The sequence below is a fragment of the Balaenoptera musculus genome, chromosome 19 (genome assembly GCF_009873245.2).
Source record: "Balaenoptera musculus isolate JJ_BM4_2016_0621 chromosome 19, mBalMus1.pri.v3, whole genome shotgun sequence".
NCBI lineage: Eukaryota > Metazoa > Chordata > Mammalia > Artiodactyla > Balaenopteridae > Balaenoptera > Balaenoptera musculus.
Genome location: NC_045803.1, coordinates 9802139 through 9824773, shown reverse-complemented (window position 1 = coordinate 9824773; position 22635 = coordinate 9802139). Strand labels below are relative to the sequence as shown.

Here is a 22635-nt window from a genome sequence, read left to right as displayed (position 1 = left end):
CAAACAGATCAATATTTCCACAGTGAAATGTGGGCTGTTTATCCCACCACAGTGGGATAAATATAGATTACCAAAATGGCCCGGGTCGGGTCAGGTTTTTCTGTCAAGTACACTAGACAACAATCTCTCCTTTTCAGAGCTATTTGGATCTTGGAATTGTGGATGACTGATGGTGAGCCTGTAATCTATGATTAAATAAGAAGTGTTCCATTAGGTCAATGTTCTCAGACATTACAGGGCCCGATGTTCCTGCTTTTGATGAATTATAAGTTTAGATTTAAGGTGAAGAAGACAAGATTCAAATTTTTATCTTTATATTTGACATTTTGAAATAAGGGCTAAATAAAAAACAGTCATATGTCTATGAAGAGAGAAACCAAAACAGAGTGACCAGCTAGATTGTCTGGGATTCAAATACCCTAAAGACGGAGAATGTCAGTGATATGATTCTCTGACATGGTGAGCACTCCTAATACCAACTTTTGCCCCAAACAGGGTATGATCTTCCCTTGATGCACATGTAGTTGCTTTCCTGGAAAATTCAGAGTATATTAAAATAGTGTAAAGTTTTTGCTGTTTATATGTAAAATGGGAGCCGCTGTAGCTTAAGATGATCCTTAACAGATTCTTCCTGCACCTACGAAACTCGGGCAGGAACCCAGGAAACCCCTCCTGGTCTGGGCTGCACAGTGCATTGCAAGAATCTGGGTTCCCTGGCCCTGGCCACCAAATACCAGAAGCCCTACAGATTGACATACATCTCCCGGGACTGCCCCAGCTACTGATGTGCCAGTGAGGTGGGGGACTCAGGGCACTGGGAGGGGCCTCCTGGCCTCCCAGAGTCGAGTGAGAGATTGTCCTGTAGGGGGCGCCAAAGCGCTGAGCACGCGAGCAGGGGACTCCAGCCACAGTGCAGATGCGGGGCAGTTACCTGCATCTACACCAACATACACATCAGCGTCTGAATAGGGAACCATGACATGCAAGATTTTACATGTGTGTGATTATAGTCGTGCGTGTGTTTCACATGTTTTATTGATGACAGGTGCCCTTATTTACAGAACCCAGATATATGTCACTATCTGTGTGTGCAACTACAAGCATCCACGTGCTAACGTCGACAAGCAGGCTCACATCAAGGCATGCCTAAGGCCAAGACATATATCTTTTTTTTTTTATATAAGTTTATTTATTTTTGGCTGTGTTGGGTCTTCATTGCTGCGCGAGGGCTTTCTCTAGTTGCGGTGAGAGGGGTTACTCTTCGCTGCGGTGGGTGAGCTTCTCATTGCGGTGGCTTCTCTTGTTGCAGAGCACGGGCTCTAGGTGCACAGGCTTCAGTAGCTGTGGCTCATGGGCTCTAGGGCGCAGGCTCAGTAGTTGTGATGCACCGGCTTAGTTGCTCCGCGGCATGTGGGATCTTCCCAGGGCTCGAACCTGTGTCCCCTGCATTGGCAGGCGGATTCTTAACCACTGCACCACCAGGGAAGCCCCAAGACATATATCTTGACCATGGTATGTACTGACACGTCTACTTGTCAGAATCCACGTGTTGCTACTGACTTGTGTGTTAATGGCAACCTGTTACATGACACCTATGTGTGTGACATCAAAATGCACATGGACATGTATGCCTGTGGACATGTGGGTAGTGACCGTGCCTGTCTGAGCCTTGTCTGTCCACCCTCCAGGATGGAGCCCCTTGGCTAGCAGGGGAGTGGAGATTTGGAAACAATAATGCAATCTACCACAGGGTATATTATTTTTTTATTAAATGCATTATTCAGAAATGACTCTCGGGCTTCCCTGGTGGCACACTGGTTAAGAATCCACCTGCCAATGCAGAGGACATGGGTTCAAGCCCTGGGCCGGGAAGATCCCACATGCTGCGGAGCAACTAAGCCCGTGCACCACAACTGCTGAGCCTGCTGCGCTCTAGAGCCCACGAGCCACAACTACTGAGCCTGCGTGCCACAACTACTGAAGCCCACGCACCTAGAGCCCGTACTCCGCAACAAGAGAAGCCACCGCAATGAGAAGCCTGCGCACCGCAACGAAGAGTAGCCCCCGCTCGCCACAACTAGAGAAAGCCCGCGCGCAGCAACAGAGACCCAACTCAACCAATAAATAAATAATAAAACTTAAAAAAAAAAAAAGAAAAAAGAAATGACTCTCTGAGTCACAGAGAAGTTAAATAACATGGTCAAGGTCACACAGCTGGCAAGTGATGGAGCCAAAAGCCTGTCTCTAGAACCATATACTGAAACCACTAAACTACAGGAAAATAATGGAGCCCACTTAATGGGGCTGTCGTGATGTTCCAGTCAAAGCAGAATAGCACTGGGCACAGAACCCTCGCCCTACTTACATCCATCATCTGATTCCAGGTTGGCCTTGGCTTGAGTTTGGAGGGATTTTCTGCCCCTGGCAGTGTTCCAGGAATGCCAGCTGACCTTTATAAACCCATACTATGAGGAGTCAGAGCCAGGGGAAGGGAGAGCAGAGAGAAAATCAGATCACAAGAGGCAGCCGTAGAGAGGTTAGGAGCAATTCCCCCCAGTCTTGGGCAGTAGGGAGAGTGAGTCTTACAGAGGTGAACATCAGCAAGTGAAATATCTGAGCAGATGTACAGAAAACAGTAGCCAGAGATGCTGACTTGTCAGATTGGGTGTGTGCCTGGTTCTGGGGTTTTGTTGCTGAACCCTATTTCCCTGTCAATAAATCAAGCACTTTTTTCTCCAATATCCCAAAGCCTAAGACTCTACCTCCATGGTGCTGCTCATAGGCAGAGCTCCAAGATAATGTTCTATAAAGAATGTGGCAGATATTTCTCCAAAATGGCCACAGTAATATTTCCAGTTCCACATGCTCTTCCTGTGGAAGCTTGACCTTTCCCATCAAGAAGTAGAGTCTGGGGACTTCCCTGGCGTTCCAGTGGTTAAGACCCCATGCTTCCAATGCAGGGGGCCTGGGTTTGATCCCTGGTCAGGGAATTAGATCCTGCATGCCTCAACTAAAGATCCTGCATGCTACAACGAAGATCCCGTGTGCCACAACTAAACCCGGTGCAACCTAATTAATTAATTAATTTTTAAAAAAATGAAGTAGAGTCTATTTCCCTCCACTGGGCAGGACTTTGTGATTGCCTTGATGAAAAGAATTGACACTGCATGACTCCCAAGGCTAGGTCATAAAGGAGACACAGCTTCTGCCTGTCTCCTCACTCACTCTCCCTCTCCCTTGGGGCTTGGCTGCCATGATGTGAGGAAGCCCAAGCAGCTACATGGAAAGGTCACATGTAGATGTTCCAGCCACAGCGCCCAGGTGAGGTCTCAGCTGACAGGCAGCATCAACCACCTGGCATGTGAGTGAGGAAGCATCAGATCATTCCTGCCGACAGTCTTTAAGCTGCCCCAGCTGATGCCAAGTGGAGCAGAGATGAGTTGTCCCCACTGAGCCTTGCCCAGATTGCAGATTCATGAGCAAAATAAATCTCGTTTGGGTGGTTTGTTTTGTAAACAAGAGAGCTTCCAGTTCTTTCCAACTTGTGGGGAAAGAGGACTTCATTCAGACTTAACTCAGATGTCACTTTCCTGCTCAAAAGCCTTCTATGTTTCTATCTCCCTCAGAGTGAAAGCCAACACATAACCTAAAAAAATTCACCCTACATGATCTTTCCACATCACTGTCCACTTCCTCCCCACATCATCTCTCTGATCTCATCTCCCAATCGTCCCATCCATCCCTGTGCTCTAGCCACACTGGTCTCCTTGCTGATCCCTGAACTTACCAGGCAAATCCCACCTCAGCACATTTACACTTTTTTTTTCCCACCGTAGATTAGCCTTGCCCATTCTGGAACTTCATGGAATTGAAATCACATAGTAATTCTCTTTTGTGTCTGTCTTCTTTCATTCTGCATAATGATTTTGAGAATCATCTGTGTTGTATGTGTATCAATAGTTCATTCTTTTTTCTTACTGAGTAGTATTCATTGTATGGGTGTACCACAGTTTGTTTATCCATATTAGTATATTAATATGTTGATGTATGGGTGAACCTCAATATCTTTTCAATCTGTCTCCTCTCCTTTACTTCCATTGCCCCTTCTCTGGCCCAGGCGTCTCTTCTTTACACCCAGATCTGCACCCCAGCCTCCTTCCTGTTTTCTGACCTTCAGTCTCACTCCTGTTATCCACTCTCCACATAGCAACCAGAGGAATCTTTATAAGGCACACATTGTGTTCCTGTCCTGCTCAAAACTCTGCCATGGCTCCCCAGTGCTACCAGGATATTGCCCAAACTTCTTTCATGGCTTTCAGGTCTGGTTTGATCTCACCTGCATGCACCATTCCACCATCACTGCCTACCTCCTCTCTTTACACTCCACGTTGTAGCCACAGGTACCTTTCAAATATCTCAAGGTCCCAAGCTCTTTTTTTGCCTCCAAGCCACTGCATTCTCTTCCCTCTGCCCAGAATACTTTCTCTCTCCCTTTCTCTCTCTTTTTTTATAAATTTTTATTTTATTTATTTATTTTTGGCTGTGTTGGGTCTTCGTTGTGCGGGCTTTCTCTAGTTGCCGCCAGCGGGGGCTACTCTTCCTTGCACTGCGCGGGCTTCTCATTGCGGCGGCTTCTCTTGTTGCAGAGCACGAGCTCTAGGCGTACAGGCTTCAGTAGTTGTGGCACTCAGGCTCAGTAGTTGTGGCGCACGGGCTTAGTTGTTCCACGGCATGTGGGATCTTCTCAGATGAGGGCTTAAACCTGTGTCCCCTGCATTGGCAGGCGGATTCGTAACCACTGCGCCACCAGGGAAGCCCTCTCTCCCCCTCTCTTTACCTTCTTCACTCTTATTCATCCTTCAAGTCTCTGTTCAGAGGTCTCCTCCTTAGGAAACCTTCTTGACAATCCCCCCAGGCTGGGTGAGGTGTCTCCACCGAGCTCCCATAGTTCCTGGTGGCTCGGATCACTCTGCATTTTAATAATGAAAAGCTCTCCCCTAAGCTTCAGCTCAGAAACAAAACTTGTCTCTCCAGACAAACAAGAACATATCCTTTTTTAAAAAAATTAATTAATTTATTTAGTTTTGGCTGTGTTGGGTCTTCGTTACTGTGCGCGGGCTTTCTCTAGTTGCAGCGAGCGGGGACTACTCTTCGTTGCGGTGCGCGGGCTTCTCATTGTGGTGGCTTCTCTTGTTGCAGAGCACAGGCTCTAGGTGTGCGGGCTCAGGAGTTGTGGCTCGTGGGCTGTAGAGCGCAGGCTCAGTAGTTGTGGCGCACTGGGCTTAGTTGCTCCGCGGCATGTGGGATCTTCCTGGACCAGGGCTTGTACCCGTGTCCCCTGCATTGGCAGGAGGATTCTTAACCACTGCACCACCAGGGAAGCCCCAAACAAGAACATATCCTTTTAGCAAAAATTGGAAACCGTTTCGAAAAACACATTTTCCATATCACCTTTGTTGCCAGGAACCATCAAGTGAAGTTTAACACTAACCTAGATCATAGACGCCTGGCACATCTGTGTATATAAGTTTTAGTCCTGTTTTAATGTTTGTTTAACAAATGCCAGTTTTCCTTGGGCACCATAAATCCTCAGATTGGCTATATGCTATGACTCAGATAGCCTCTGCTTCCTCGGATAGGACCTGCTTCTCCTGCAGCCCTTCCTAATTTTGACCTCTCATTCACATGTCTCTGTACTGAGGCTCAGGAGATATTCTCTCAGTTTATCAAGATTCTTTTAGGGGTAAGCAGCTGAAATCAACTCAACTAATCTAAGCACAAAGTAAATGAATAAAACAATATTTATCAACAACAGCAACAACCAAAAAACCCATAATGGTTCTAAGATTAAAACGGACTTCAGGTATGGCTGGATCCAGGCACCTAAGTGCTAGCGTTAGGACTGTCTTTCACAAACTTTCATTTCTGCTTTCCTCTGCATTGACATTCAGCATAAAGCCTCTTCTTTCATGGTAACGGAGTCCCATGAGCTCCAGGCTCACATCCCACCAGCTTGGCAACTCCAGTAGAAAGAGAACCTCTTTTGTGATAGTTGCAGCAAATGTCTCAGGGTTGGTTCTCACTGGACTAGATTAGGTCACATGCCTTCCCTGAACCAATCACTGTGATCAGGAAAACAGAATAAACTGGCTAGGTCTAGTCCCTGGAGCTGGTGAGCGGAGGGTTATGGCCAGCCCTATTCAAATTAAATAGACTGAGAGGGGAGAGAAGTGGTTCCCCAAAAGAAAACTGAGTGGGACACTAGGGTGGGCAAAAACCACAGACTTCTGCTATAGTGTCCTCTTCCCTGTCCAAAGCTGCAGCCTGAACATTGGTCTGCTGTGGATTAGAACCCAACCACCACCAACACACACACACACACACACACACACACACACACACACACACACACACACACACACACACCCTGTTCCTTATCCAATTGTAACACTTTCACCACTCCTTGGTGACCTTGCGCCTCTCCCTTCTTACTTCACTGGTAGAAAGATCATTTCTCCGCTCTTTTGAAAAGTGGGTGTGATTGAGTTTTACATATTTACTTGACATAAACTTGATCACTCACCAGTGAGAACCTGAAAAGGGAGTTAGAGAGGCAAGGAGGTGGGGCTGGGGTAGAGAGGGTGCCAGACCGGAGGAGTGGGGAGCTGAGGGATTGGGCACGGGATGGAGGGGTGAAGGTGGAAGGAAGGGGCAGGGGACTGAGAGGGAACGATGGGGTACAGAGCGGGGAGGGATTGTAGAACTGGGGTGGGGTCGGGAGTTGGGGGCGGAGAGGAAAAGCGGAGGACTCAGTGGATAGGGAAAGAGAGGAGGCGGAGCTGGGCGACTCAGGAGGCAGGGCTGGGCCACTGGAGGGGGTGGGATTGGAGGTCGGAGGGGCCCACCCGGGGGTAGGAAATGGAGGAGTGAGCCGGGGGTGCGAGTTAGAGGGTGGAGGCTGGAGTGAACTAGGTGGGTTCAGAAGAGTACTGGTGTCGGAACTTGGCGGGAGATACTGGGCCAGAAGGCGCGGCCAGCCGACCTTGCTTGCACCGTGCTGGCGACACTGCTGAGAAGTCCGCGGCAAGGAGTATGGCTGGGGGGGGGTGTATTCCACGGCACCCGCCCCCCTCTACACACACACACACACACACACACACACACACACACACACACCTCTCTCTCTCTCTCTGCCCCCCACCCCGCCCCCCCGGCATTCCAAGTCTTCGTCTCTTGTCCCGCCTCTTTCATGGAAGTGACAGACCGGTCAACCAACCAGAGTCGCGGGCCGGGCGCTGCGCAGCCAACCGCTCGGCGGGGGGAGGAGCTGGGGAGGGGGCTCGCAGGGCAGGGGAGGGGGCTAGGGGCCTCGAAGGGCTCCGGAGCGGCGACTGGCGAGTCATGGCGCTGGGGCTACAGCGCGTAAGGTACTGGGCTTTGGGGGCAGGAATGATAAGAACTGGGGGGGCTCCTCTTCCAGCGACCCCTGAGCCGGGTGAGGAAGGCGCGGGTGCAAGCCTAGGGCCCCTCGGACTCGCAGTTGGAGACACATCCCCGCCGCACCCTCCACCCTAGGGGACTGCAGGGGTGGGGGCATTTCCCCAAGTCCAGGCTGCCACGCCCCTCTAGCCAGGAGCGACATCGGGGTCGTGATCCCAGATTTCCTGCTGTTCCGGGTTCGCTTCCCCTCCTGACTGGGGGTGAAACTCGGGGTCCCCACGGAATTGGGGGTGGTTGCGTTTGAGCAGTTCCCAGGCTTCTGCGGGAGGCATTCTCCCCTCACATACTGACCCTTCTGGCCTCCGAGCCCCCAGAATTGAGGTTGTTCTTTGACACCAGACCCCTAGGGTCCTAGGGGATCTGGGGTACCCCCACATTGAGCCTTCCCAGATATAGGGAGTCCCTTGGAATGGGGAGTCAGCTTCTGAGTTCAAGAGAAGAGAGATCCTCTTTAACTGGACCCTCCCTGACAGTCTCCCAAACCTTGAGTTGCCTAGAAATAGGCAGAGATGGTCACCTTTCAGAAACCACCCTGGGACCCTTCCCAGGGGCCTTCTGGAAGGTAGGGTCACCCCCTTTAAGAACAAGAAAACAGCCTGACCCACTTCCCAAAGTCTAGCCTCTTATCTCCTCCACTCCCACCCACTCCCTGTGACAGTGGGAAGGGGCACCCAAGCCTTATTTGGGGAAGACTCCAGAGAGGGTGCTGTGCCTGGTTCAGTGCAAGCTGTGGGAAGCGCCCCCTGCCGCAGTGCCCAGCTGGGGTCATCCTGGGCAGGTGGTGGGTTTCTGTGTTCCCTTCCCAGCAGGTGCAGATCTGCTGGGGCAGCACAGGGAACTCGTGCTCTGGGTCCACTGCCAGGGGGTCCTATCTGCCCATGTTTTCATGGGACCCCGGAAAATATCCCACGCCCTTGGTTTCTCCTGTCCAATCTGAGGCGTCCAGGAAGCCTCACCCCCTTCCCTCCTCCCTGGCTTCGCAGGTCTGATTGGATCCTTCCACACCCCCATGTTTTCACCCCCCCCCCACTTATACACCCCCCCAATTCTATTCTAGTCTCTGGCTCTGGGCCTGCCAGGGAACTCTATCCCACCCCTTCTAGGCCAGCCCTGGCCTAGCCCCTCCCAGCACCCCTTCCTGGCTAGGTGGGGGCCCCTCTTGGCTGAGCTGGGGCGCTCCCCCCTCCCCATCCAAGGCCAGCCCTCTCCTGTGGTGTCATCCGAGCCCATGCACCACCCACTCATAACTCGCACCCAGATCCCGGCCACGCTCCATCCCCTCCTGCACCCCTAGGATGGCGCTAGGGCCAAAGAGGGTCAGGGTGATGGTGAGTGGGCCCCCCATACTCCCTTACCCCCTTCCCTTCTTCCATCCTTGCCATCCCACCCCAGGCAAGGATGATTCTTGGGAAGTCCCTGATGGGCACTCAGCCCAGGGTGCCCCTCCGGTCAGAGGGTTCCCAGAGAATATAGGGCTTTGGGTACAGGCACCCCACTGGATTATCATGTCCTTAGGAATGAGCAGAGTCAGGGGTAGAGAGACTCCCACCGACCCCCACCCGAAGTCCCTTCTCAAACCCAAACCCTCTTAGGCCACCTTGGGGCAATGCCAAGAGGAATCCCTGCATGGATTCAACCTAAGCCCCTGCCCAAATCGTCTACACTTTTTGCAAGACCCCCAGTACCCAGCTGAATATCAGGAGAGAGAGGCCCAGGAGCAGCCTGAATGTGGGGAAAGGTGTCCCCACTTCTCCATGCCTTTGCTCTCGGGTGGCAAGTTCTTCAGGGCAGGGAAGAGGTGGGCTTCTCCCTCTCCTGGTTGGGGGGGGGCACCAAGCCCTAGTCCCCGTTCCCAGGCCTTACCCTGGGGCCTCCCAGCCTGGCTCCACCCCCGTTCTCTACTGGAACACAGAGGAAGGGTGGCAGGGTTCCAGCTGCACGTCCCAACCTGGGCACAGTGCCAAGGGGACGGACCAGGGCTGGGCATGGGGCCAGCTGGGGAGACTGGCCAGCTGGGGAAATCCGGAGGCAGCAGTGGTGGGACAAGGGGAAGGGACTGGGGCCAATGGACAGAAGAGGGGCAGGACAGGGGTCTGTTGGGTGGCACGCCCACTAAGGCATGGCATTTAAGAGCACAGGCCCCCAAATCAGGGTTCAAATTGCAGCTCACCCGCTTCCTGGCTGTGTGGCTTTGTGCCAGCAACTGCTCTCTGAGCCTTAGTTTTGTAGCCTGGAAAATGAGGGTTATCCCTCCCCTCCCCTGCACCCGCTCAAGATGAGAAGCGGTGAGGGGACAGATCTTCGGGGCAGGATACCCGATAGGTGAGCAATAAACTGTGTTCAAGTCAGACAGGGTTCTGGGTAGAAGCAGATACGTGGTCAGACTAACAGAAGCGTTGAGCATGGTTGCGCACTGGTGGAGGGCCCTGGGATTACCAGCTCGGTTCCTTGGGTGGGTGATGCAATTGCTCAGAGCCTTGGTTTCTGACTCTGTAAAAGGGAGATCACTTTTCCAGGTTCTTAGGGTTTGTTGAAAGGATTTAATGGGGTCTGTAAGCTCATGAGTGTTTGACCCACCAAAGCTATCATTATTATTAGTATCACTATGATTTAGTCTTCTTCCCAAGGTGTTGTGTAAGTCACGTGTGTACTTGCACACATACACACACCGCACCATGGCGTTACCACTGAAGCCCGAGGGTTTCTCCAGTGCCTACGACGCTCCTAAGCCTTCCATCCCTGATGTGGACAAAGGGGGAATAATAAAAGTTGAACCTTTATATAGTGCCGACCAATTGCCAGGCCCGGTTCTAAGCCCTTGACATATATTAACTCATTTAATCTTCACAACAGCCCCATGAGTTTGTGTTGTTCTTAGGCTCAGGGAGGCTGTGCAACTTGTCCAGAGTCACACAGCTAATAAGTAATGGAGTTGAGATTGGAACCCTGCACCAGAGGAACTAGCCCTGACTCTGTTTAAAGGGAAAGGCCAGAGACCAGGCATCTGTGGAGCAAGTGAGAGGCCATACTTCCTGTCAGAACATCCGGAGAACAGGCTGGGAGCTAGAAGGAGGGTCCCGCTGTAGCCACCAGCTAGCTTCTTCTATGGAGGGAGGAGTCATTTGGCCACAGAGAGGATTATAGAGCCCAGCTGCCCGGGAGGTGGGGGGGCCAACCCCACCCTCCAGCCCCGTTCCTGTCCCTGCTCCCTGTTCCCTCTGTCTGGGCCCCCAGCTCAGTGAGGCCTGCCCACCCCCACCCTCTGGGCAGGAAGACAAACAGGGCTGGAACAGAACGGGACAGGAGGACGGAATGTCCCCTGGGCAGAGCAGGACTGGAGGCCCCTGCCCCCCATCAGCCAGGAGGGAGGGGATGAGGGCAACTGCTGGCTCCCTCCACCCAGCTGCCCCCTTCTGTGCCTCCCACCCACTTGCACTGAGGAGTTCTTTCCCATCTGGAGAGTCAGGAGAGTCCGCTCCCCTCCCTCCATCATGCCTGTGGGTGGGGCTGCAGGTCTCCTGCTTGGGGGTGAGGTTGACGCCCCAGAAGTGGCCTCTGGCTTTTAGGAAGGGGCAGCTTCCCCTCCTAGAGTTTTGCGTCCGTGGAGGTTGGCGGGGACATCACAAGAAAGGAATTAGAAGAATAAAGGCTTTGGAACTTCACTGCCTGACTTCACATCCCAGCTCCACCACTTAATGGCTTTGTGACTTTTGGGGCAAAGGACTTCACTTTTCAGAGCCTCAGTTTCCCCTTTGTGAAATGGAGGTTTAAAGTGCTCTCTGCCTAGGGCTTTCTTAGGATTGAATGAGTACACATAGGCTGAGTCCTTACTTAGTGCAATGCCAGACCCATAAATGCTTAGCAACTTAGAGCTGCTTATTAATGGTTTTATCAATAGTATCAGTATAGATAAGATTACATATACTATACTATATGTAACATACTCTATAATTTTTTTCCCCAAAACTATAATTTGGATTCAGACAGACCTGGAGTTTGACTTTTTTAATTTTTTTTTTTTTTAGTTTATTTTTATTTATTTATTTTTGGCTGCATTGGGTCTTCGTGGCTGTGCACGGGCTTTCCCTAGTTGTGGCAAGCGGGGGCTGCTCAGCAGTTGTGGCGCAGGGGCTCAGCCGCTCCACAGCATGTGGGATCCTCCCAGGCCAGGGCTCGAACCCGTGTCCCCAGCACTGGCAGGCAGATTCCTAACCACTGCGCCACCAGGGAAGTCCCTGGAGTTTGACTTTTAAGACAGTGGCAGAGACAGGGAGAAGTACTAAAATCTGGAGATAAACCCAGGGCCATACAACAGAGGAAACTGAAGAGTTCAGGAAGACCAGCATTCAAACCCTGGCTTCACTCCTTGTGGGCAAGCACTGCACCTCTCTGTGCCTGGGCTTCATCTGTTCAATGGGGAAAATGTTACTACCTTCCTTCTAGGGATGTCTGAGCTAAACGGGTTAATGTAAGTTACACACTTGGCACAGGGTCTGACCTAATAGTAAAAGCTGGATAAGTGGCAGATATTTCTGAAAAAAAATGACACTCATCCTTCTCCTCCCAACCCCACATGCAGAATTCAGGCATTTGAAGTGGATTAAAGGGCAGGGATGAGTGGTTAGCCATTGGCCCTGGGGTTGGTTTGCTGTGTCACCCTGGCAGGGCCCCTTTTGGTGGGTCGTTGGACTTTGAGATCTGTACTCCAAGATTCTGAGGACTCAGCTCAGCTGAGGAGGGGAAAGGGCAGAAGAGGGGGTTCTGGGAGGCTGTAGGGCAGGGGGCCTGGGGGGCTGCAGGCATCTTCTTGCGCCCTCCCTTCCCTGGCTCCTGGCCAGCTCTGCCAGCCCCCTCCCAGCCGGAGGCCTCCCTGTTCCCCAGGCTTCCCAAGCCCGGAGAATAAACAGCAGATAAGTCAGGGAGGGGACAGAGCGGCCCTGGGCACGCCTCGGAGAGGAGTGAAGTACCGGAGGGCGGCATGGGCTGGCGCGGGGACAGATAAAACCTGAGGCAAGGAGCGACTCCGCAGTATAATCCACCCAGGCCCAGAGAGCTCCGGCAACTCGCCAGGGCCACACTGCGAGGCCAGCACAGTCGCGGCTCTGCCCTCCCTCTCTGAACCCGAGCCCCATGTGGCAGCAACCCACGTGCTTGTCCCATTCAACTCTTTCCCTTCCCGGGGCGCCGCCAGTGAACGCTGCCCATGCCCGCAGGTCGAGCACGGAGCTGCGCAAGGAGAAGTCCCGGGATGCGGCCCGCAGCCGGCGCAGCCAGGAGACCGAGGTGCTGTACCAGCTGGCGCACACGCTGCCCTTCGCGCGCGGGGTGAGCGCCCACCTGGACAAGGCCTCCATCATGCGCCTCACCATCAGCTACCTGCGCATGCACCAACTCTGCGCCGCAGGTGAGGCCCGCCCCCGGGAATTCCCACCTCAGCAAGACCCCGCCCTCGGAAAGGTACATCCCAGGGAGGCCCCTCCTCCGGGAAGCCTCATCTCCACAAGGCCCCGCCCCCCGATGTCTTCCCGGCGAAGCCCCACCCCTCTGGAATCTACTTAGTGGGAGAGGCCCCGCCCCCTTCAAGTTCTGGGCCAATCGGAACCCAGTTTCTTAGGAATCCCCGCCCCCTTAGAAGTCTATCATTTGTGAGGCCCCGCCCGTTGGAATGCGCCCTTAGGAAGCTCCCTCTCCTTAGAGTTAGAACCCTAGGGAATAGGAGGCCGGCTAACTCCCTAAGGCATCTGGACCCTTAGGATTTGGTCTCCTGGGAGATCTTCTGGGCTAGGCTTCCTTCCCTTATAATCAATATACCCAGGAGGCTTCACTGCCCAATATTTAATTACTTGAGAGAGTCCCGCTTCACCTCCTCAGGTCCCTAGTTCTATTGCTTGTCCCCTTAGTAGCCATCCCCTTGAATTCCCTCCCTGTTAGAATTCTCTGTAGGACGCCTTCACACACACAGACACACACACACACACACACACACACACACACACACACACACACACACACACACACACACACACACACACACACACACCCTTGGAATCCCAGGACCCTGAAAAGCTTTTATTATGGGGAAAGTGGACTCATCCTCTGGCAGGCTCTGCCCATTAGATTAGAATTCTGCCTCCTTAGAATTCTGTTGCTTGGGAGTCCCTGCTTCTTTAGAATCCCGCCGATCTGGAAGGTCCTGCCCCAAGAATTCTGAACCCCTGGGAAGGTTGGCCCCCTTGGAATTCTGACTCCTCCTAGAATTTTGACCCCTGGAAATTTCATCCCCTTAAGATTCTGCCCTCCTTAGAGTTCTATTCCCTTAGGAAACCCCTATCTCCTTAGAATTCTGTACCCCTGGGAGGCTCTGCTCCCTTAGAATTCCAGTCCTTGGTGGTCCTGCCCTCTTCCTTGGACTCCAAGCCACTGGGATGTGCCCCACTCACCTGGAGGTACCTATAAGTTCCTCTGAGTGAAGGAAAGCAGAGGGAGGCTAGCCAGGGTGGGCTTACCGCTGACTAGAGATGCCCCATCCATCCTGGTCCGGACACCAGGGGAGTGGAACCAGGTGGGAGCAGGGGGCGAGCCACTGGATGCCTGCTACCTGAAGGCCCTGGAGGGCTTCGTTATGGTGCTCACCGCCGAGGGAGACATGGCTTACTTGTCAGAGAATGTCAGCAAACACCTGGGCCTCAGTCAGGTAAGAGGAGCTGCCTGCTTTGGGCAGGTGATGCTGGGATACAGAGGTGACCAGAACCACCTTAGCCCTATTTTTACAAGGCCCACAGTGCAGAGGGGAGACAAATATGTCACCAGACAGGAAGATTCAGAATGGTCAGGGCTGGGGTGCGGCAGCCTAGGGGGCTGTACAAGCCGGGGGTGGAGGGTGGTACCTGACCCAGCCTGGGTGGGAATTGAGGGCTTCCTGGAGGAGAAGACATCTGAGCTGAAACCTGAAGGGCTTAGCCAGTCAAAGGGTATGGCGAATGGTTGGGACCAGAGAAGACTGGCAATGTACATGGCCAAGGGAACAGAATATGCAAAGACACAGATGTGAGATAAAACAGAGCATTTGGGGGAAATAAAGACGTTGATCCAAGCTAGGTGCAGAGTGCAATGAGAGAAAGTGAGAGAGAAAAGGCTAGAGAGGACATAATTTAGGACCAAAAGAGAAGGTTTATCTCTAGGGCACTGGGGAGCCATGGAAAGATTTTAAGCAGGGGAGAGGTTGTGTCAGAAAGGTGGAATCAGAATTTTATTTTATTTAGAAAGATCCCTCTAGGTACTTCACAGAGATAGAATTAGAGGGAGCGAGACTAGCGACTGGAAAATCCATAAGGAAGTGGATGCAGGGCCCCAAGTGGGAGAAAAGAAGTAGAATTAGGGACCTGGGGATGGGAAGACAAACAAGAGACACTTAGAGAGTAGAACTAATTTCAGCTGATCCTTACAGCAATACCATTCTTCTTCTTAGCTCACATAAATGGGCTCCACAGTTGGCATCCATTCCTTTCCCCTGCCTTGTTATCCCACTCTTGGTACCAATTTCTCCGTTAGTTTGAGCTCTTGGGCTCAGACAGGTGAATGTCTCAAGATCCCAAAGCTAGGAAGTGGCAGAGCTCAGATTCAAATCCAACTACAAGGTCTCACTCCTCCCCGATTCAGCATGAGCTCTGGACTGTGAGCTCTGTGGGTCCCCTTTCATCTGTGTCACCTCCTCCCAGCACCAGGCTCATTTCCTGAATTGAAATAAGGAGTTGGGTCTTCGGCTTGCACAACAAATGGAATTGGAATAGGGTCTCACCTCAGGGCCTTTGCACTTGCTGTTCCCTCTTTCCGGAACACTCTACTCCAGAGAGCCACCTCACTGGCTTTGTTCAGCAATTTGTGTAAATGTCACTTCTTCAAGAAACTGTCCCTGACTACTGCCTCTAAGATAGCATCCCATCATTTCATCATCTTACCTTGCTTTAGTTTTCTTCATATCACTTAGTATATTGTTTTATGCATGTGTGTTGTTTTGTTTGTTCATTGGCTGTCTCCCGCCACTAGCCAGTAAGCTCTGAGAGGCAGGGATTTTGTCTTCGTAGCCACTGCTGTGCCCGTACCATGTAGAAGGGTGCCCAGCAAATTATATGCCGAAGAAAGGAATGAATGAATGAATGAATGAATGAATGAATAAGGAGAATGGGGAAATGATCCAGACTCATGAATTAGGACAGGATGATGAGGGTGGGAGGGAGGAGATGGGTCAGAGGCCCTGGTAAAAATGCTTTTCCTCTAAGACACCCCCTGCCTCCCTCCCTCCCAGCTTGAGCTGATCGGACACAGTATCTTTGATTTTATCCATCCCTGTGACCAAGAGGAGCTTCAGGACGCCCTGACCCCCCGGCAGAGTGAGTCCTTGGAGATCTCTGCCCCCAAATTACAGAAACTGAGGCTCCACCCTTCCTTCAGCATATCTCCTCCCCCTCTGAAATACTGGACTGAGAAAAATGGGATGAAGAGGACGTGGCCCTGCCCCAGGGGAATACAGGGACATGGCTCCACCCTGGGGGTCTAAAGGAGCATAGCATACCCCGTGGAGACCCTCTGTGGGTCGGAAGTCTCAATTTGGGGGATGAGGCTGGGGAGAGTTTAGTAACCAGGGTGCTGGAGGGACTGGGCCCTGTCCCAAGCTGCCCGGTGACCTGCTTCTCCCCTCCCCCTCCCCGCTCCCATGGCCCTCCTCAGGCCTGTCCAGAAAGAAGCCGGAGGCCCCCACCGAGCGGTGCTTCTCCTTGCGCATGAAGAGCACCCTCACCAGCCGCGGGCGCACCCTCAACCTCAAGGCGGCCACCTGGAAGGTGGGCAGGGCCTGGCCTGGAGGAGGGCGAGGGACCTGCTGGGGCTGGACCTGAGCGCTGAAGTTCTCACAGTGGCTTGGAGTCCGGGAGTCTCCTGGGCCAGGGATCCAGTGGGGCATTCTCAGGCTGGGTCTAGTGCATCCTTTGGGTACCTAGCAGGTTGGGCATCTGGGGGTCCTTGTATCCTTTCTTAGTCTGGGTCTCTGTGGGTCTGGGGCTGGGGGTCCTCAGCGTCCTGGGCCTGGAGTCTCCATGGGGTTGGAATCTGGGGTCCTCAGAGCTCCCTGAGTCTTAAGAATCTAGAGATTGTCAGAAGCTTCTTAGGTTGGGTCTCTGTGGGGTTGGGGCTGGGGGTCCTCAGCGTCCTGGGCCTGGAGTCTCCATGGGGTTGGAATCTGGGGTCCTCAGAGCTCCCTGAGTCTTAAGAATCTCGAGATTGTCAGAAGCTTCTTAGGTTGGGTCTCTGTGGGGTTGGGGTCTGGGGGTCCTCAGAGCTCCCTGAGCTGGGTCTCTAGAATCCTCAGGGGTTTCTACTTCTCAGCTTCCTGAGGGGAGGGGCCCGCAGGGATATACCTCCCAGCCCCTTGGGTAGCCCTAGGCCCAGGTGTATCATTGCCTCGCTCCCTGCCCACCAGGTACTGCACTGTTCTGGACACATGAGGGCCTACAAGCCCCCTGCACAGTCTTCCCCGGCCGGGAGCCCCAACTTGGAGCCCCCCCTGCAATGCCTGGTGCTAATCTGTGAAGCCATCCCCCACCCTGGCAGCTTGGAGCCCCCGTTGGGCCGGGGGGCCTTCCTCAGCCGCCACAGCCTGGACATGAAGTTCACCTACTGTGACGAGAGGTGGGCAGGAGCCAGGGGCCCACCCACCACCTGCCAGCCTGGCTCCTCCTCTTCCTTTCTGCCCAAGTTCATTCACGTCTCCTCTCCTACCCCCCAGCTTCTCTCTCTCCTCTGTTTCTATCTCTCTGACTCCATCTATCTCTGTCTTTGTGTATCTCTCTGTCTCTGAATTGTCTGTGGGTCTTCGTATCTGGGTTCAGACTGCTTGGGTTCAAATGCTGGCTGTGCACCCTTGGCCAAATGACTTCACCTCTCTGTGCCACACTTTCCTCATCCGTCTTATGGGGTGATAGCAGAACCTACTTTGAACAGTTGTTCTGAGCATTCAGTGAGTTGCCTGGTACAAAGCACTCTAGAAGTGCCTATTTTTTAAAATCATTATCATCGTGATTACTTTTTATTTCTATTCATTCTTTTTTATCTTTCTTTTTGTGACTTTCTTTCTTTCTCTTCCCGCCTCCTTTTTCTTTCACGTTCTTTTTTGTCTTTTGTTTTTGTGGTTCTTTTAATATTTATTTCTTTATCTTTGGGCTGCCTCAGGTCCTAGTTGTGGCACGCGGGATCTTTCATTGCGGTGCGTGGGCTTCTCTCTAGTTGTGGCACGCGGGCTCCAGAGTGCGTGGGCTCTGTGGTTGCGGCATGCAGGCTCTTTAGCTGTGGCACACAGGCTTAGTTGTTCCACGCATGTGGGATCCTAGTTCCCCGACCAGGGATCGAACCTGCGTCCCCTGCATTGGAAGGAGGATTCTTAACCACTGGACCACCAGGGAAGTCCCCTTTTTTGTCTTTCTTTTCATCACTCTTCCCATTTTTACCTTCTCTCTCCCCCCCTATTAGCTTCCTATGGCTGCTGTATCATGTTACCACAAACGTAGTGGCTCAGAACAATACAAATTCTCTATCTCAGTGTTCTGGAGGTGAGAAGTCTGAAATGAGTCTTATGAGGCTGAAATCGAGGGCTATGTTCCTTCTGGAGGCTCCAGGGAGGAATCTGTGTCCTTGCCACGAGAACTTTTGGAGACCTCCTACATTCCTTGGCTCGTGGCCCCTCTCTCTACCTTCACAGCGCATCACTTCGGCCTCTGCCTCCATCGTCACATCTAGTCTCACTCTGATCACCTACTCCCCTCCTACAAGGACTCCTGTGATTACGCTGGGCCCACCCAGATAATCCAGGATCATCTCCACATCTCAAGATGCTTAACTTCATCACACCTGCAAAGTCCCTTTTGCCATGTAAGGTAGCATATGCACAGGTTCCGGGAATTAGGACGGAGACATCTCCAGGGGCCATTCTTCAACCGGCCACACCCCTTTTTCTATTTCTTACTCCCCCTTTTCTCTCTGTTGCAACCCTGTCTCTCTCTGTCTCGCTGGCTTCATCCCCGTGTCCCCCTCTCCTTCCTTTCACCCACCCTCCACTTTCGCCAGTTGAACTGACCGGGCTCCACTGCACCCACTTCAGGATTGCGGAGGTTGCTGGCTACAGCCCTGATGACCTGATTGGCTGTTCTGCCTATGAGTACATCCATGCGCTGGACTCAGATGCAGTCGGCCAGAGCGTCCATACCTGTACGTGTTCAGGTTCCGTTTCCAGTGCTGCATGGCCCCAGCCAACACCAGCCGCCTGCCTCCCCAAGTCCCAAGGAACCTTCTCTTCCCTGGCCCCTTCATACCCAGCACCCTGCTCCCACGGCCTTCTCTCCCCAGTTGCCCTAACCCCTCCCCATGCCCCTCCCCAGTGCTGAGCAAGGGCCAGGCAGTAACGGGGCAGTACCGCTTCCTGGCCCGGAGTGGTGGCTACCTGTGGACCCAGACCCAGGCCACAGTGGTGTCGGGGGGCCGGGGCCCCCAGTCTGAGAGTATCGTCTGCGTCCATTTCCTGATCAGGTAAGCGGGAAGGAGGTGGGGTGACTGTGTGTGTGGTTCTCGTCTGGTCTGCATATGTGTGAACAGGTGTGTGTGTGTGTGTGTATATGCACAGGTGTGCATGTGTATGGTGCACACGTGTGTGAGAGGGAATGTGCACAGGTACACATATGTCGAACACGTGTGACTGGCCACACACGTATCTGCATGTAGACACAAATGTGTGTGAGCGTGTAATTTAAACTAAAAGGATTCTATATTCAAGTTAAAGTAAGAAATCTAGCTGAATCTTGGGGGCTTTTTTTGCTTTTTAAAAATTGATGTGTAATTTACATAGAGAAGTTTCATTCTTTTTGGTATACGCTTCTATGAGTTTCGACAAATGCGTGGAATCGTGTAACCCCGACCATAATCAAGCTATAGAGTAGGGAATTCCCTGGCGATCCAGTGGTTATGACTCCGTACTCTCACTGCCAGGGGCCTGGGTTCAATCCCTGGTCAGGGAACTAAGATCCTACAAGCCACGCAGTGTGGCCCCCCAAAAAAGCTATAGAGTAGTTTCATCACCCAAAAAAATTCTTTCACAGTGAACCCCACTCCACACCCCCAGTCATCTCTGGCAACCACTGATCTGTTCTCTGACTCTAGAATTTTGCCTTTTCCAGAATGTCATGTACACGAAATTCTATAGTATGTAGGCTTTGAGCCTGGCTTCTTTCACTTAGCCTAATATATTTAAAATTTATCTATGTTGAGGTGTGTATCAATACGTTCCTTTTTGATGCTAGGTAATCTTCTATGGTATGAATATGTATGGACCACGGTTTATCCATTCGCCAGTTGGAGGATATTTGGACTGTTGCCTATTTTGGGCAATTATGAAAAAAGCTACTGTAAACATTCTCATCCAGGATTTTGTGAGATCATATGTTTTTGTTTCTCTTGGGCAAACACCTAAGAATAAAATGGATGGGTCATATGGTCAGTGTATGTTTAACTTCCTAAGAAACTGCCAAACTGCTTTCCAGAGTGGCTGTGCCCTCTTGCATTCCCATCAGCAACGCGTGAGGGTTCCAGTTCCTCCACATCTTTGCCAGCATTTGTATTGTCTGTTTTTGTCTTGTTTTGTCTTCATTGGGTGACATTCTAATGGGTGTGTAGTGGTGAATCATAGTCTTTCCCCCGCTTCCATCATGCATCTTAGAAGTTTTTCACCATGACAACATTGTGACGAGGGCAGCAAATTATTACCTAAGACCGAGACTTACAGCTATTCTTTGAAGATTATCTTCCAGGACATGGCATTCATTTCTAAAGCCATAGGAGTTTCCCTGGGTGTTTTTGATCAAGAACAGATTCTATTAGAAAAGAGAGGTTGGGAACAGGAATATTCATATAAGTTTTCATACACAAGAAAACAAGGCTGATCATCTTTGGAATGTTCTCTCCTTAACACCCTTTCAAATCAGAATCTTTGAATAACTTGTTGCCTTGGGAAGAAGTCTCCTCACTGTCAGAGCTAAGGAGAGCGGACCCACCCCCATCTCTTCCGGCAAGCTCCTTTTATTCATTATGAAGACTTGCCTTTTGATGGCCAGGCCCTGGAATTTCAATCTGGCGAGTTCAGTTTTACTGGCAGAAAATGGGTGAAGAAAGAATAGGTGTTTACTTAGTAACAGTGAGATAAGAAGCATATGGTATGAATCATGCTTAGTGCTGTGTACATACTGTGTGGCGTGCAGCTGCGTGGCTCTTTGTGCGTGCCCAGGTGCTGACACTTTGTAGAATCCATCCCTCCTTCCACACCTAAGCCTCCTTCCGTTGCAGTGAGCACCTGCTCCATAAAAATACAACTCACTTGCACGGGGCACTTACAACATTCCAGGCCCTGGGCTTTGTGCTCACAACCACCCCATGAGGTATAGCAATTATTTCGATCCCCATTTTTGAGGAGAGAAAACTGAGGACCAGAGAGGGGAAGTCATTTGCCTGATGTCACACAGCTAGTAAATGTCAGAGCTGGGTTTTGACCCAAGGTTGGTCAGGAGGCTACGCTAATAACTACCAAACCACACAACCTTATTTGCTCAAGCCAGAAACCTAGAAGTCTCTCCTGCATCCTTTTTCTCATCCCCTCCTATCCCCATCCACTCTATCCGCCTCTGGGATAGATCTTGAGTTTGTTTCCCTTCTCTCTGTCTCCATGGCCACCACCATCTCACACCTTATTTATAGCATTAACCTCCTAACTGAGATCTAAAGCTGGTTTGGATTCCACTGATCACACAACTGCCGAGGTCAGGGGGCAGGTTCTGAAATACAAATTGGTTCATGTCTCTCCCCTGCTCAAAGCCCTTCTGTGGTTCTCCAGTATCCAGGAGAGAAAGCCCAAGAACCTTAACTTTGGCTCATCTGGCCCCGTGTGACCTGACTCCTGCATGCCTCCCCTTGTCACTGCAAACTTCAGGACCTTTGCACATGCGGTTTCCTCTGCCAGCATGCTCCTCCCCCTTCCCGCCTCCTCTTTCTCCTGAATGACGCCCCCTCATCCTTCTGGTTTCAGCTCAGACATTACTTACTGAGAGACCCTTTCCTGAACCCCTACAGGAGGTCGTATCTCCCCATTTTCCCTCCTGGTCCTGTCCTTTTGCTTCAGAGCAGTGAAAACCATTTGTAATTATTTATTTGTGTGTTTAACCAGGCCTTCTTCCTTGATTGCCCTTTTCAAAATTGCATATCTCCTTCTCCGCCTTTTTTTCCCCTAATACTTACTGTCCTATAAAAGGGTGACATGGGAATTCCCTGGTGGTCCAGTGGTTAGGACTCTGCACTTTCACTGCTGAGGGCCTGGGTTTGATCCCAGATCAGGAAAGTAAAATCCCTCAAGCCAGCCCCACAGAAAAAAAAAAAAAAAAGTGTGACATGAGCCACATATATTATTTTGAATTTTCTAATAGCCATTAAAAAAGTAAAAAGGGGGAAAGTGGGGGGTGAGGGGTGGGGGATGGGATGAATTGGGAGATTGGGATTGACATCTATACACTAATATGTATAAAATAGATAACTAATAAGAACCTGCTGTATAGCACAGGGAACTCTACGTCACTTCGCTGTGCAGTAGAAACTAACACAACATTGTAAAACAACTATACCCGCCCCCCCAAAAAAAGTAAAAAGAAACAGGTGAAATTAGTTTCAATAATACTTTATTAAATACAATAATATATCACATCAATAATACATTGTTAAATCAGTAATACATTATTAATTAATGTAATTAATAATACACTATTCAGTGTATTATACATTGTAATATAGGTATATGTGCGTGTATTCTAATACATCCAAAAATGTCATTTCAACATGTAATCAATATTAAAAATTATTAATGAGATATTTTAGATTCTTTTTCATACTCAATTTTTTCAATCTGGGGTGTATTTTATACTGACAGTACATCTCAATTCCAACCAGCCATGTTTCAAGTGCTTCATTAGTGGAAATATACATTTTGTAACTAGATAGATACATTTACCAACAAATAATATCTTTTATTGAAGGTCTGTCTTTTCCCAATAGCAT

General features: G+C 51.1%; 1 protein-coding gene across 2 annotated transcripts in view; it reads left to right on the top strand.

Moving 5' to 3' along the window:
• The first annotated feature begins 7401 nt into the window (after positions 1-7401).
• Positions 7402-22635, top strand: part of HIF3A (hypoxia inducible factor 3 subunit alpha) — a 30801-nt gene continuing 15567 nt past the window's right edge. Inside the window, exons 1-8 of one of the 2 annotated variants that reach the window (XM_036833639.1) lie at positions 7402-7427; positions 12714-12904; positions 14049-14194; positions 15806-15890; positions 16228-16340; positions 16976-17184; positions 18650-18756; positions 18927-19074. In XM_036833639.1, the coding sequence (XP_036689534.1) occupies positions 7402-7427; positions 12714-12904; positions 14049-14194; positions 15806-15890; positions 16228-16340; positions 16976-17184; positions 18650-18756; positions 18927-19074 (1025 nt within the window). Of the gene's footprint in view, positions 7428-12307; positions 12905-14048; positions 14195-15805; positions 15891-16227; positions 16341-16975; positions 17185-18649; positions 18757-18926; positions 19075-22635 lie in introns of those variants that run through there. The other variant, XM_036833638.1, reaches the window with a different exon arrangement.